Consider the following 16,069-nt stretch of genomic DNA (forward strand, 5'->3'; position numbering starts at 1 on the left):
TTTTATGGGTATTAATGATCTCTTAAGAGTAGGAAACCTTGTCAAGAATTAACAAAAACAAATTTCATATAAATTCTAAAAATCGTGATTTTGAAAAATTTGATCTCGGATGAAAAAATGATCTGTTTTGATCAAAGATACCAATATTGTTTCAGTATTTTTGAAAGATATGAAATGCATTATTTTATATCTAATTTGACAGCCTGACGCACGACGTCGTACAGTACTGTAATTCTGTTGATTCATTAGCCGATTTTTATTTATTTATTGTTATTGTTTTACTATTCATGTCGATCAATTTTACATGTAAAACAAAAACAACACATGATCGCCTGTTTTCTATTAGGATCATTTTTATTCCAAAAATTACTTCTTATTCTGGTCAACAGATGGCTTTTGTTAGTCGGTAGAGAGAAAAATAATAGGGCTGGCTGGAGCATAAACAAATATGAGCGACAAATAGAATTCTGTTTTGATCCAGATCGTTTTATTTTGTAATCATGATTCATGATAAATATGGATCAATGGTCATAACAAAACGCAGCTTTTGACAGCCCGTCGCGCGACTGTCATTTTAGTCGTTGAGCAACGAGCGACTCACAAATTATTATGACATAATTCACACCTACTAATACAAAAACGAGGAGTTTACATATTTAAACACAAATTAAGAAAAAAACTAAGAGTTGTAAAGATATATTTTATGAATAGGTAGAAAAAGGATGCAAAATTATTCAGAACTACAAGGATTACTTTCGGATCATTGTAGGGAAAATTTTATACAGATACCTGATAGTCATACCCATTTATTTTAAGCTCGCAATTTATATGGTCTTTATGAATTTTATTACATTTCCAGGTATCCGCCCTAAACTATTTATATTGTCCAATGTTGTATACCTGTCATTAATTACTATTGACTTTAAAACTTTTTAAATATCAGCATATCCAATTTTCAAATGAAAAAGTAGGAATAGAAGAGAATATTCTCGCATCGGGTCAACATATCAACACATTTTTCAGTGATTTTACAAATTTTGATACAAAAAAAAAAAAAAATTTAAATAGTTTAATTTTTAAAAGTTCAATTTTTCGCTCATGTGTACATCGATCATTTGCTGAATTCAACAAAAATTCTACATTCTTCACTGAATGCTGCCAGTTTAATTTTCGTTGAGTTTTTTTTTTTTTTTTTTATTTTTTTTTTGACGAAAGTGAAGGAAAAAAATGTTTGACTGCTGTCAAAAATAATTCCGAAAAGAAAATATTTTTCTTGCTTGTATCTAGTTTCCGCATAAAAATAAATTAATTTTATTCGAAATTATTACAAAATATCATCGCAAATCTATTCACAACATATGGCTGTGTTTAAATAAAATTGATTTCAATTAAAAGTCGTGAAAGATTAAAGAAAAATCATACAAAAAAAAAAAAATAAGATAAAATTTTCTAAATGGATACTGAAGATGTATCCACAAAGCGAGGACGTGGACGCGGTCGTGGTGCCAGAGCTCGTGGACGAGGTCGTGGCCGTGGCCGAGGTCGTGGTAAAAAAGCCGCAGTTGTAGTCTCCTCAGAAGATGAAGCTACACTTGATCGTTCAATGGAAACTGTTACACCAGCAGGAGGAGCAATAATTGCTCCTTCTCCTGTCAGTGATGTTCTGAAAAAAGCCGAAATTGTCGAGCCGGTAGTGGCAATGGAAACGGACGATGCTGGTCCCGTCTCCGCCATCAAAGATGTAAATAAGGAAAACGAACCCGATGCACAGGTTCCAATTCCATCCGGAGACGTCGTTGTACCCGTTGCTGTTGTCGAAGACGTTGTCCAACCTATGATTCCACCAACGAGTAAGTCAAAACAAAGTATTAATTTTTTTTATTAGATATAAGTAGAGTAACTAAAGCTCAAAAATTGGCAATATTAGGGAACCCGGCCGAACAGCTTACGGCCGATTTCTTCACAGAGTCCTAGCGCTAGTACCGATCCTAGTCCTAAAGTTAGTACTCAAATCGGTATCAACTCATTTCTTCACTCAAGTACTAAGCTTTAGAACTGTCAATTTAGGACCGAATACTAGTTAGGACTCGGTACTAGCTGGCTCCTGAAAATCAGCTAGGACCTGGTTATTATACCAATCGTTAGTACTCAAATCGGTCCCAAGAGATTTCTTCACACAAGTACTAAGCCCTAGTACTGTCAAATTGGTACCGATTTTTGCTTAGGACTTCCTAAAAGTTAGAACCTAAAAATCGACAGTCTAGCGACGATAATACTTGATTTGGTTGGATTTTTTGCATTTATTTCAAAATTTAATTAGCAGTTTTGAGATTTGGTGTCTTTTCAAATAGATACTTTTTGCTTTTATTGATTTTTATTCTGATTTTGTCTAAATTGTGGTTTTTGTAATTATTTTTGTTGAAGAAAAAGGATTTAATTTTTTATGCAGAATTGGTAAACGACATCTGTCCCACAATTCAAAAAGTTTTGGGTATACTTTTTCAACAAAAAGTCGGCGCCTTTCTTCAAGTTATAGTTAATAACGCGACTCTCTTGATGATTTATTTGAGGCATAATCACACAAAAAAGTCTGCGCTTTAAAAAAATGTTATTTTTATTGAAATATATAGGTACAAACGTCTAATTTTTATTTGCTAACTTAAAATAATTGTTCTTCCGGCAGGCGAACTTCGTGGTTAATAGAGCATGACATTCCATTTTTGATGGTGACACTTCTTGAGAGAACTTGAATTTTAACTTTTTTTATTTTCATTTTTTCTTGTTAGGTCTTCTTAAGCGTCATTATAATCTTATAACTTTAAACGAGCTAAAATTGTTTATATATATGTATATATATATATAAATATATATAAAATTGGGATCTCGGAAACGGCTCTAACGATTTCGATGAAATTTTCAGGGTTTGTTCATCTAAGCGAGTAAAAAATTTTGGAAGTATTTTTGGAAAAATCCGCCCACTGCCACGCCCACTTTTTTAACATATAAGTTTTTTCAGAAACGGCTCTAACGATTTCGATGAAATTTTCAGGGTTTGTTTATCTTAGCGAGTCAAAAGTTTTGCAAGTTTTTTTTGGAAAAATCCGCCCACTGCCACGCCCACTTTTTTAACATATAAGTTTTTTCAGTAACGGCTCTAACGATTTCGATGAAATTTTCAGGGTTTGTTTATCTTAGCGAGTCAAAAGTTTTGGAAGTTTTTTTTGGAAAATCCGCCCACTGCCACGCCCACTTTTTTAACATACATATAAGTTTTTTCAGAAACGGCTCTAACGATTTCGATGAAATTTTCAGGGTTTGTTTATCTTAGCGAGTCAAAAGTTTTGGAAGTTTTTTTTGGAAAAATCCGCCCACTGCCACGCCCACTTTTTTAACATATAAGTTTTTTCAGTAACGGCTCTAACGATTTCGATGAAATTTTCAGGGTTTGTTTATCTTAGCGAGTCAAAAGTTTTGGAAGTTTTTTTTGAAAAAATCCGCCCACTGCCACGCCCACTTTTTTAACATATAAGTTTTTTCAGAAACGGCTCTAACGATTTCGATGAAATTTTCAGGGTTTGTTTATCTTAGCGAGTCAAAAGTTTTGGAAGTTTTTTTGGAAAAATCCGCCCACTGCCACGCCCACTTTTTTAACATATAAGTTTTTTCGGGAACGGCTCTAACGATTTCGATGAAATTTTCAGGGTTTGTTTATCTCAGTGAGTAAAAAGTTTGGAAGTATTTTTGGAAAAATCCGCCCACTGCCACGCCCACTTTTTTAACATGGAATTTTTTTTTGGTAACCACTTTAAGGATTTCGATGAAATTTTCGGAGTTTGTTTATCTAAGTGAGTAAAAAGTTTGGAAGTATTTTTGGAAAAATCCGCCCACCTCCACGCCCACTTTTTTAACATGGAATTTTTTTTGGTAACAACTTTAAGGATTTCGATGAAATTTTAAGGTTTTGGTCCCCTAGCCGAATAAAATGTTTTGGAAGTACTTTTAGAAACATCCGCTCACAGCTACGCTTATTTTTCTCACATATTAGTTTTTTGGTAATTGCTTTAAAGATTTCGATAAAATTTTGAGGGTTTTTTCCTCTAGGCAAATACAACATTTTGAAAGTATTTTCTCTTACATTAGTTTTTTTTCGCGGAGACAGATTCAACGATTTCAATAAAATTTTGAAGGATGGTTCCATATTTTACGCATTGTTCTTTTTCTTTTTGTTACAATAACTAAACAAAAATTTTTAGATCATGACTTTTTTGATCATGTATTGAAACTTTTAAGTAATTTGTTAATTAGGTATCACACATTACCTTTGTCTTACGTTTTTCTTTTGATTAAATGCAACTATTGTTAACGTATAAAAATAAAATAACTCACAACAAGCCGACAAGGCTTAACTTGAAAAAAAGATTAACTTTATGTACACTATCCAAAACTTTCTGACCCGTAAATTAAAATTTGAACAAAAAGGGATCTCATTGCTGTAGGCATTTTCGATAATGCAGATTCCTGTAACCCTTCTATCCATTACTGATCGTCGTATGTGTATTCAAACGTAAATAAACTGGATTATAAAGTGGGAATGTGGTGTTTTGTAACCCGCGAAAAAACTGGTCATTGCAAACTCAAACCCACTCCAAAAAATTGCTGTTTACATTTGACTTTTTTCACTGAAAGTTATGACATTTAAAGATACCGAGCAAAGCTCGGTCACCCAGGTACTCTTTTTTAATTATTTTTTATATGGTTATTTCACTAAATTTAAACGTTTTTGTCTATTTTGTTTTGTTTGATTTGCTAAATTATCAAAATAATCTATTTAAAACTTCAAAATATTGTCAAAATGACAGTTAACCAGTTTTATACGAATTAATTCTTAGGACTGCGTTGTGAACTTAGATCAGGTCCTATAAATGTGAAGAAATACTCAGGTACTAACTTTTCGTTAGGACCGAGTACCAGTGCTAGCACCGGTCCTAGCTAGACCGGGTACTAAGCTGAGCAGCTAGTACTCATGTGAAGAAATTGGCCGTTACAGTTTTCCAACATGATAAATTTGCAGCATTTTCATTTACCTATTTTTCTAGTAACGATTTTTTTTACCGTTGTAATTAAGTTAGAAGAAGAAGAAAAGAGTTTTAAAGTGGAACACTCTCAAGAAAAATCTTCACTGGAAAAATCGTGGAATGTCGTTGATGGCGTGCCGGAAATATTTCATTGTGTGCCACCAATGGCACGCGTGCCAATGGTTCGCCATCCCTGGTCTAGGAAATTCAAGGAAAAAAAATATATGGGAGTGAGGTACAATCTTCTATCGTTTTCGTTCAAGCGATAGATGCAATTTTCTTATTAATTGACTTCAAATTAAAAAAAAAAAAATATTTGAACACAACGGCAACACCTACAATATTTAAATATACAGTACCTGGGTGACCGAGCTTTGCTCGGTATCTTTAAATGTCATAACTTTCAGTGAAAAAAGTCAAATGTAAACAGCAATTTTTTGGAGTGGGTTTGAGTTTGCAATGACCAGTTTTTTCGCGGGTTACAAAACACCACATTCCCACTTTATAATCCAGTTTATTTACGTTTGAATACACATACGACGATCAGTAATGGATAGAAGGGTTACAGGAATCTGCATTATCGAAAATGCCTACAGCAATGAGATCCCTTTTTGTTCAAATTTTAATTTACGGGTCAGAAAGTTTTGGATAGTGTACATAAAGTTAATCTTTTTTTCAAGTTAAGCCTTGTCGGCTTGTTGTGAGTTATTTTATTTTTATACGTTAACAATAGTTGCATTTAATCAAAAGAAAAACGTAAGACAAAGGTAATGTGTGATACCTAATTAACAAATTACTTAAAAGTTTCAATACATGATCAAAAAAGTCATGATCTAAAAATTTTTGTTTAGTTATTGTAACAAAAAGAAAAAGAACAATGCGTAAAATATGGAACCATCCTTCAAAATTTTATTGAAATCGTTGAATCTGTCTCCGCGAAAAAAAACTAATGTAAGAGAAAATACTTTCAAAATGTTGTATTTGCCTAGAGGAAAAAACCCTCAAAATTTTATCGAAATCTTTAAAGCAATTACCAAAAAACTAATATGTGAGAAAAATAAGCGTAGCTGTGAGCGGATGTTTCTAAAAGTACTTCCAAAACATTTTATTCGGCTAGGGGACCAAAACCTTAAAATTTCATCGAAATCCTTAAAGTTGTTACCAAAAAAAATTCCATGTTAAAAAAGTGGGCGTGGAGGTGGGCGGATTTTTCCAAAAATACTTCCAAACTTTTTACTCACTTAGATAAACAAACTCCGAAAATTTCATCGAAATCCTTAAAGTGGTTACCAAAAAAAAATTCCATGTTAAAAAAGTGGGCGTGGCAGTGGGCGGATTTTTCCAAAAATACTTCCAAACTTTTTACTCACTGAGATAAACAAACCCTGAAAATTTCATCGAAATCGTTAGAGCCGTTCCCGAAAAAACTTATATGTTAAAAAAGTGGGCGTGGCAGTGGGCGGATTTTTCCAAAAAAACTTCCAAAACTTTTGACTCGCTAAGATAAACAAACCCTGAAAATTTCATCGAAATCGTTAGAGCCGTTTCTGAAAAAACTTATATGTTAAAAAAGTGGGCGTGGCAGTGGGCGGATTTTTTCAAAAAAAACTTCCAAAACTTTTGACTCGCTAAGATAAACAAACCCTGAAAATTTCATCGAAATCGTTAGAGCCGTTTCTGAAAAAACTTATATGTTAAAAAAGTGGGCGTGGCAGTGGGCGGATTTTTCCAAAAAAAACTTCCAAAACTTTTGACTCGCTAAGATAAACAAACCCTGAAAATTTCATCGAAATCGTTAGAGCCGTTTCTGAAAAAACTTATATGTATGTTAAAAAAGTGGGCGTGGCAGTGGGCGGATTTTCCAAAAAAAACTTCCAAAACTTTTGACTCGCTAAGATAAACAAACCCTGAAAATTTCATCGAAATCGTTAGAGCCGTTACTGAAAAAACTTATATGTTAAAAAAGTGGGCGTGGCAGTGGGCGGATTTTTCCAAAATCTTTAAATGTCATAACTTTCAGTGAAAAAAGTCAAATGTAAACAGCAATTTTTTGGAGTGGGTTTGAGTTTGCAATGACCAGTTTTTTCGCGGGTTACAAAACACCACATTCCCACTTTATAATCCAGTTTATTTACGTTTGAATACACATACGACGATCAGTAATGGATAGAAGGGTTACAGGAATCTGCATTATCGAAAATGCCTACAGCAATGAGATCCCTTTTTGTTCAAATTTTAATTTACGGGTCAGAAAGTTTTGGATAGTGTACATAAAGTTAATCTTTTTTTCAAGTTAAGCCTTGTCGGCTTGTTGTGAGTTATTTTATTTTTATACGTTAACAATAGTTGCATTTAATCAAAAGAAAAACGTAAGACAAAGGTAATGTGTGATACCTAATTAACAAATTACTTAAAAGTTTCAATACATGATCAAAAAAGTCATGATCTAAAAATTTTTGTTTAGTTATTGTAACAAAAAGAAAAAGAACAATGCGTAAAATATGGAACCATCCTTCAAAATTTTATTGAAATCGTTGAATCTGTCTCCGCGAAAAAAAACTAATGTAAGAGAAAATACTTTCAAAATGTTGTATTTGCCTAGAGGAAAAAACCCTCAAAATTTTATCGAAATCTTTAAAGCAATTACCAAAAAACTAATATGTGAGAAAAATAAGCGTAGCTGTGAGCGGATGTTTCTAAAAGTACTTCCAAAACATTTTATTCGGCTAGGGGACCAAAACCTTAAAATTTCATCGAAATCCTTAAAGTTGTTACCAAAAAAAATTCCATGTTAAAAAAGTGGGCGTGGAGGTGGGCGGATTTTTCCAAAAATACTTCCAAACTTTTTACTCACTTAGATAAACAAACTCCGAAAATTTCATCGAAATCCTTAAAGTGGTTACCAAAAAAAAATTCCATGTTAAAAAAGTGGGCGTGGCAGTGGGCGGATTTTTCCAAAAATACTTCCAAACTTTTTACTCACTGAGATAAACAAACCCTGAAAATTTCATCGAAATCGTTAGAGCCGTTCCCGAAAAAACTTATATGTTAAAAAAGTGGGCGTGGCAGTGGGCGGATTTTTCCAAAAAAACTTCCAAAACTTTTGACTCGCTAAGATAAACAAACCCTGAAAATTTCATCGAAATCGTTAGAGCCGTTTCTGAAAAAACTTATATGTTAAAAAAGTGGGCGTGGCAGTGGGCGGATTTTTTCAAAAAAAACTTCCAAAACTTTTGACTCGCTAAGATAAACAAACCCTGAAAATTTCATCGAAATCGTTAGAGCCGTTTCTGAAAAAACTTATATGTTAAAAAAGTGGGCGTGGCAGTGGGCGGATTTTTCCAAAAAAAACTTCCAAAACTTTTGACTCGCTAAGATAAACAAACCCTGAAAATTTCATCGAAATCGTTAGAGCCGTTTCTGAAAAAACTTATATGTATGTTAAAAAAGTGGGCGTGGCAGTGGGCGGATTTTCCAAAAAAAACTTCCAAAACTTTTGACTCGCTAAGATAAACAAACCCTGAAAATTTCATCGAAATCGTTAGAGCCGTTACTGAAAAAACTTATATGTTAAAAAAGTGGGCGTGGCAGTGGGCGGATTTTTCCAAAAAAAACTTGCAAAACTTTTGACTCGCTAAGATAAACAAACCCTGAAAATTTCATCGAAATCGTTAGAGCCGTTTCTGAAAAAACTTATATGTTAAAAAAGTGGGCGTGGCAGTGGGCGGATTTTTCCAAAAATACTTCCAAAATTTTTTACTCGCTTAGATGAACAAACCCTGAAAATTTCATCGAAATCGTTAGAGCCGTTTCCGAGATCCCAATTTTATATATATTTATATATATATATACATATATATAAACAATTTTAGCTCGTTTAAAGTTATAAGATTTTTAAAAAGCTAGAAGCTTAGTCACATTTGTAAAATTAAAATAAAGTTAATTGAATGAAGGGCTTTTGAAAGAATGGTAATTGAACTCAGATTTTTGAAAAAAAAAAAAATTATTGACAAAATTTTAACATGTCGTTTTTAAAACTTTTTCGTAATATAAAATGCATTTGGTTTTCAAATTTTTTAGGCCACATTTATTATGATTTGAAATTATAAAAGTAAATGGCAATATGTATTACAGTTTATGAAAAAAATTAAAAAGTATTTCATTTTTGAAGAACTTTTTTTAATAGAAGTTTTGAAAAAAAAAAATTAACTTATTTTTTTTTTAAAGTTCAACATTTAAATATAAAGTTATTTTTTATTTATTCAATAGCCCTTATTGTTGAAAGTTAAATAGCAAATGTTTAAAGCTCTTATTTGCCAAAATCTTTGAGAAAATCAATGCAAAAATTCAGTTTTTATCAAAAAAAAAAACCCATTGAAATTGAAGTAATTTTTAATTTTTTTTTTTTCAAAAGTGTGATATATGTATATTACCTTTTCTGCTTCGGAATTCAACTGATAATATTTATGGGCAAAATTTTTTTTTTAAATAAATTCATATTTTATTATAAAAAGTTTGGAAAAAAGTCATTTTAAATTTTTTTAAAAACATTTTTTTTTAAACTCTGAGTTTGAGGACCATTTTTTTCAAAAACTCTTAATTGAATTTAGTGGATTTAAATTAAAGAGATAAGAATGAGCCCCTGGCTTTTTAAAAATGTATTTTAAAATATTGTAGGTGTTGCCCCGTTGTTTTCAAAATATTTTTTTTGTGTTTGAAGTCAGATTGTGAGAAAATTGCATTTATGGCTTAAACGATTGAAGATTGTCCCTTACTCCCTAATATATTTTTTCCTTAAATTACCTAGAGAATCTTTTGCTATCATTTGTTTTATGAAATTAAAGCAAAAAAATGGTTTTAGTTTTAAAAAACAATACGGCAACATCGGCAATTTTTAATCTATAGACTTTAAAGTATTTTTAATTACCTACGTTTGAAAGAAAAAATCGTCAAAATCAGAGCTGTTCGGCCGAGTTCCCTAATAATTTGCTTTAGTTACTCCACTATATATGTATATTTCTAAAAGAAAAAAATATAGAGTCTCAGAAAATTCTCATAGTTTGATGTTAATTGATTATAATAAGTTAAATAAAACATTTGCTTTTGTATGAGTTTTAGAAACCCCGGAATCAAGGTCAAGTCAATGAATCTTTATATAAACTTTGTAATTGTATTTTTAATAGTTTATAAAAAAAATGTTGTCCGCTTTATTTTTTTGTATTTATATTAGTTTAAAGTTTAAAGGAGAACTGTTACAAACTTGACCTTGGATATCAAAAGACTGCAGGTTTAATGATGAAGGGTGGTGAGGGGACAAAAAGGGACAACATCAGTTTTTGGGTGTTGTTGATGCGGGCCTAAAGGCAGAACTATCACACTAGTTTACAAAATTAAACTTATTTTGTTGTTGAGTAAACTAAACTATACTCTTCAAATCCGAAATATACTCTTTTCGAATCCGAAATTAGAAAATAAAAAAAAAAAAAAACATTTTTGCCTACTTTTGAGGTCATGAAGAAATCATTTCGATTTCTAAAAGCACTGTTTTCCTTCTTTCAAGTTCTTTGAAACAGGTTTTTAATAAGAAAAAGCTAATAGAAAAATGTTTTTTATTTTTGCAGAATGCTGTTCTTAGAAATAAAATTGATTAGTACCTATCCAAGAATTCATCACGAACTAGATACCTTCTGTGTTTTAAAAGTTTTTGACTTTATTTAAACAAGGTGTAGAATTTGAAAATATGCTAAGCTAAGAATATGAAATAAATACAATGGAAATTTCATGTTCCTATCTCATGTCAAACAAAGTGAAGTCATAGCTTTAATATAGGAATTTATTTAGACAAAAAAGATATATGAATAACAAAATGAAATTTTCAGGATTTATAGCGAAGTATACTTAGAATTTCTTGTTTCTATCTCAAGTCTAACATAGCAAATCATAGCATGAAATAGGGGTTTATTTTTAGCGTTTTTTGGTGTTTTTTAAACATGCGGTTAACTTAAAAGATATGCAAATAACACAACTTTTATTTTTAGAATCAATAGTTCAGGATTAGAACTAAATGCACTGTAAGTTTCATATTTCTATCTTTAGTCAAACTATAAAAAATCATAGCATAAAAATGTGTTTTTTTTTTTTTTCAAAAAACTTTAAGCTTAAAACTTTTGCATCAATTTCGTTTATTTAAAATTTATTTTATTTAATAATATCTATACTTAATATTTGGTTAGTATCAGCCACGTACACATAATATCCGAAGTTCTGGAATCAGTCAAAAACCACAAAAATCAGTAAAATTACCAGATTTTCAAAAAAAAAAATTAATTCAGGGATAAATTATATATGATTTTTTAATATTATACTCAATAATTAATATTTATAAGATTTAAATAATTAAATAAAAATATTAATAAAAAAAAGTTTTCAGAAGCAAAACTACATAAATAATGTAATAACATACAAATGATATTTTCCAAAAGTTCGAATGCGGGTATGTCTGTACAGTCTTAGAAAACATCCTCACAAAGTTTGAGCAAAATCTAAAAAAGGCAGTAATTCCGATTGAACGTTTTCATACGAAATGATTTAATTGTAAATATTTTTCAATAAACGGTGGTTAAAAATTGTAATCGAGAGCGCTAACATTTTTTTTTTAACTTTCTTCTTTAGGCTTTTAATAATGCAACCCAACACTAACTGTACAGATTCATTGACTTTCCCTGGATTCCGAGATTATACAAATTTTATGATTAACCGCACTCCACTAAAATGTGAATTTTTGTTAAGATGCTTTAGTTCCTATTCGCTTTTTATTGATTGCCTTAACAAGCATTTATTCATTATAAAAAAAAAATAAAAGGCTTAAGCCATGGATTTCTAGGTATTTGATAAAATAAAGTAAAAAGCAGTAATTTTCCCTGAATGTGCTGATGTCATAACATTATTTAAAAAAGGTTCGGCCTGCAATATGTGCAACTATAGACGTAAATGTATCTCTTCTTCCCGTCTTTAGTAAGATTTTTGAAAAAAGTTATAAAAACAAGGATGGTTAGCTTATTAAACAGAACAAATTTTTTTTATTTAAAATAATTTTAGATAAAAAAAAAGTGCACATCTCGCTTTTTTTATTGATATAACCAAGGCTTTTGATATAGTTAACCATAAAATCTTACTGAGAAAATTAGTAAAAGCTGGATTTCGTGGTTTTATACTAAAGTGGTTTGCATCTTATTTTGAAAATAGGTGTCAGAGAGTGAAGTTGTATGAGAAAAATAAGCCGATGATGTTGGTTTTTCTTATAGCTCAAATAGTCGCTTGGATTTGGTGTCTGATATGAATCGGGACCTTGAGCTATTAGGAATATGGTTTTCGGAATATAATTTGATTAGTTCGAAAACGAAGTTCAGCTTAAGCTATCTACAATATAGAATTCTTTGTTGGGGTGGTATCTACTTAAAAAAAATTAAGCCTTTGTTAGGTTTGCTAAAAATATGTTATTAAAAAAATCAGCCGTAAACCAAGTAGACATCTGAGTTTTCCTTAGGATTTTAAAAAAAAATGTCGGCCATGGAAGCTATTCGAATGTTAATGTTTTCTTATCTATTGCTTAAAAATTTTTAATTTTTTTTTTTAGATTGATAAATATAAAAAAAATTAAACTTATATGTATGAAATTATTAAAATAAAATGTAAAAGTATTTAATTCAAATCATTAAATTTCTTATATGTACATATTTTAATTTTTTGTCTATTGGTTTTTATACGTTTGGTATTTATACGTTTATACGAAAATGAAAAAATTAAAATAATGAACTATAACTAACTAACTTATTTTCGATAATTTTCCAGTCGATATGGAAGCTGATATATCGCAACTAGAAGCTCCAACTTTTACAACCATTTCTCGTGGACCACCCGAACCGATGTTGCGTCTAAAATGGGATCATAAAGTCTCGCTAATTGGAGAAAAAGTCCTCAATCCCATGATTCACTGCTGTGACCAATGCGACAAGCCAATTCTGCTCTATGGCCGGATGATTCCGTGCAAACATATCTTTTGTCTGAAATGTGCACGACATGAGCCTGTTAAAATTTGTCCGCGTTGCAAGGACAAAGTTGTGCGAGTCGAACAAAGCGGCTTGGGAACAGTCTTCATGTGCACACACGGCGGCAGTCGCTATGGCAATACAGGCTGTCGGCGAACATATCTTTCACAGGTTTGTCTCAATATTTTTCCACTTTTTTTCAAAAACTATGTTCTAATTGTTCTCTTTTTTTTAGAGAGATCTACAAGCTCATATAAACCATCGTCATGTTACACAGCTACTTGGAGCCGATCCATTAGCTTTGAAATCTTTAAACACCATGGATGCACTCAAAAATCTACCTCTTCAGCGCAAGATATCCGAAGGTTCTGCCAATCCACCCGTACCAACGTCAACGATCCTCTCCAATCGACCACAAATTCGACCGACACCAGTTTCATCATCCAATCTCACCCAAGCGAATATTGCTCGAAACAACATGGCCAATGCTCAGGACTGTCATATTGGCAAGATGTCTTTGCATCAGACAATGAAGAAGACTCCCATTTCACAGGGTCACCATCAGTTGCCGTCAGAGACGGTAGCTGATGCTTCATACTATAGCAGTGTTTTGAGTACGTATGGAGCACAAGCGCAGAGCTTTGGTAGTTCGTCACAGAACTATGGACCAGTTCCAGCACCTGGAGTGCCTCCAGTATCTGGAGGAGGAGGATCGGGTGGTGGTGGTGCAGGAGGAGGAGCAGCAGCAGCACAGACTGCAGCCAGTGTTGGATTCTACAATTACGGACAGCAATATGGCCCACCGCAACAGCAGCCAGCACCAGTGCCACCTTTTGCTCATGGACAATTTGATCAGGGAACGCTGCCAACAAATAATCCCACGTCGCAGGCCTGGAATCAGCAGCAATACTACCGGTAAAAGATGTGTAGTAACAAAATTTATATTATCTAAGATTATATTGTAGAAATTTCAAACAAGCAAACGAAAAGAAATAAAACGACAAAATATTTTTTTTTTAATAATTTGTTAATTTTTGTAAAATTATTTTTTCTTGGTTTTTTGCTTATTCGGCGCTATTATGATCTCGATGTTGGATGGGATCTTAATTCTCTAATGTCTAATGCATATGTTTTGAATCGTGATCTGCATGTAGGGTTTTCTGTGGTGATCTCAGAAAGCGACGGCAAGCCACCCAGTTTGGCCTTCTTCTATTTCATTTGCTGTAGGTACCATGAGTTTTTTGGTCCTGCGTTTCTTTTTAGTTCGAGTCATTACACCGATCAACAGTTGTTTTGTTTTCGAAGTTTAATAACTGATTTATACTAAATATCTTTGATTGAGTTCGAGTTTGATGTCCGTTTTTGGGGTCATATACATTTTCAGCTTTTAAAAATGTATCGTACTCTGGGGTTTTATTTTGTTTTAATAAATGCTAAATGTCTAAAATAATGAAGAACTTTTGAGAAAGCAATATCAAAATATGGAAAAATTTACATTCGTATATCTCAACAACTCAAAAACTGATAAAGACGATATTCATAGTCATTATTCAAGTTGAGATTAGGTTGTTGTTGTTGCTTGAGGATTTCCTTGGTTCACATTTTAAACTGAAACTTAAGGAAACGCTTTATAACGAATAGATATAATGTACGTACACTCAACACTTTTTCTCTGAATCTGCATTGATACAAGCTGACAGACTAACATGTTTATTATCGCTATAAATCGACATTCTTATATTATACTAAATATGAATCGGTTATGTTCATCCCGCGCAAGAAATTTGTCGAATTCCTTAAAAAAAAATCGAATTCTTTCAATTAAATTAAGATCATTCATTCGACATTGAATCAGCCTTATGACAAAAAAATATTCGCCTGAACTTTTTCCCATTTTGGTAACTTTCCTGTTACAAATCATCATCGAAATTGGGGAAGAAAATTCCCTTATTGGGGGGCTGAGCAAACCAAAAGTGCACTTTTTGAATTTAAAATTGGAATATAAAATTATTCACAGGAGGTACAAAATTAATTTTTGCGCAACAAATAAGAATAAAACTAGCTACAATTTTTGAGATTGAGATTTTTTGATTTTGCCCCAAAGCTTCCGGCAAAGAAAGGGACGTGAAAAAGTTTATTCGAGAGACCCATATGGTGACCCTTGAAATATCACTTCTTTACCAGCAACACATCCTATTTATTTTCTTGGGGTTTTGAAATGAAAGATGTCTGTATGTTTACTTTTTTTAACGCATATCTTCCATCTAACGTTTTCGAGGTTTTGCAATTTTCTACAAGTTTCATAAAATTAAGTGTACCTACGTGTAAAAGTTTTTCAGAAAAAATAATTTTTGTTAACTTCGACTTTTTCCCTTTTGGTTTCCAATGTTTATCTAAAATTTAGGTACTTTGAACTACAGGAGCGTAGACAGTTTTTCTAGCTTTATTGTTTTAGTATTTATTTTTTTTTTAAGAAAAAAAAAACCATTGAACTACTTTTTAGTTTTCTTTATTTTTCCAATAAAATAATTTCATTTAATTAGAATACCAACAATGTTTGTCTTGTTTTTTAAATTTCTAATTCAATACAACATAATACACACTTTAATATTTTTTTTTTTTTTTTATTTATTTTTAATATTTACATTACACAAGAATAAGATTGGATTTGCCATAAATTAACTTTTCTTCAATTATTTTAATTTTTTTTTTTGTTTTACTTTGAGAATATTTTTTTATTGTTGCTTAAAAATGTTGTAATAAATCAGTAAAATTGTATTTTCTAACTAATGTGTGTATACTGGTAGACAATTTCGTACCAAAAAGGAGAAAAAACAAAAATATTAGAAAAAAATTGGATAAGTGATAAATCTAACGGCTAACAATATAATAAGACGACGCATTAATTCTGAACAGACACAAAAAAGAAAAATTAAAATTACTATC

The 16,069-nt window shown here is 31.5% G+C and overlaps 1 protein-coding gene across 1 annotated transcript; it reads left to right on the plus strand.

Moving 5' to 3' along the window:
- Positions 1–1,220: 1,220 nt before the first annotated feature.
- LOC129913955 (E3 ubiquitin-protein ligase Hakai) lies at positions 1,221–14,123 on the plus strand. Its single transcript, XM_055992962.1, has 3 exons — positions 1,221–1,850; positions 12,927–13,294; positions 13,359–14,123. The coding sequence occupies exons 1-3, from the start codon at positions 1,454–1,456 to the stop codon at positions 14,040–14,042; spliced, it is 1,449 nt and encodes a 482-aa protein (XP_055848937.1). The 5' UTR covers positions 1,221–1,453; the 3' UTR covers positions 14,043–14,123.
- The last annotated feature ends 1,946 nt before the right edge of the window (positions 14,124–16,069 follow it).

This window comes from Episyrphus balteatus, chromosome 3 (genome assembly GCF_945859705.1).
Source record: "Episyrphus balteatus chromosome 3, idEpiBalt1.1, whole genome shotgun sequence".
Taxonomy (NCBI): domain Eukaryota; kingdom Metazoa; phylum Arthropoda; class Insecta; order Diptera; family Syrphidae; genus Episyrphus; species Episyrphus balteatus.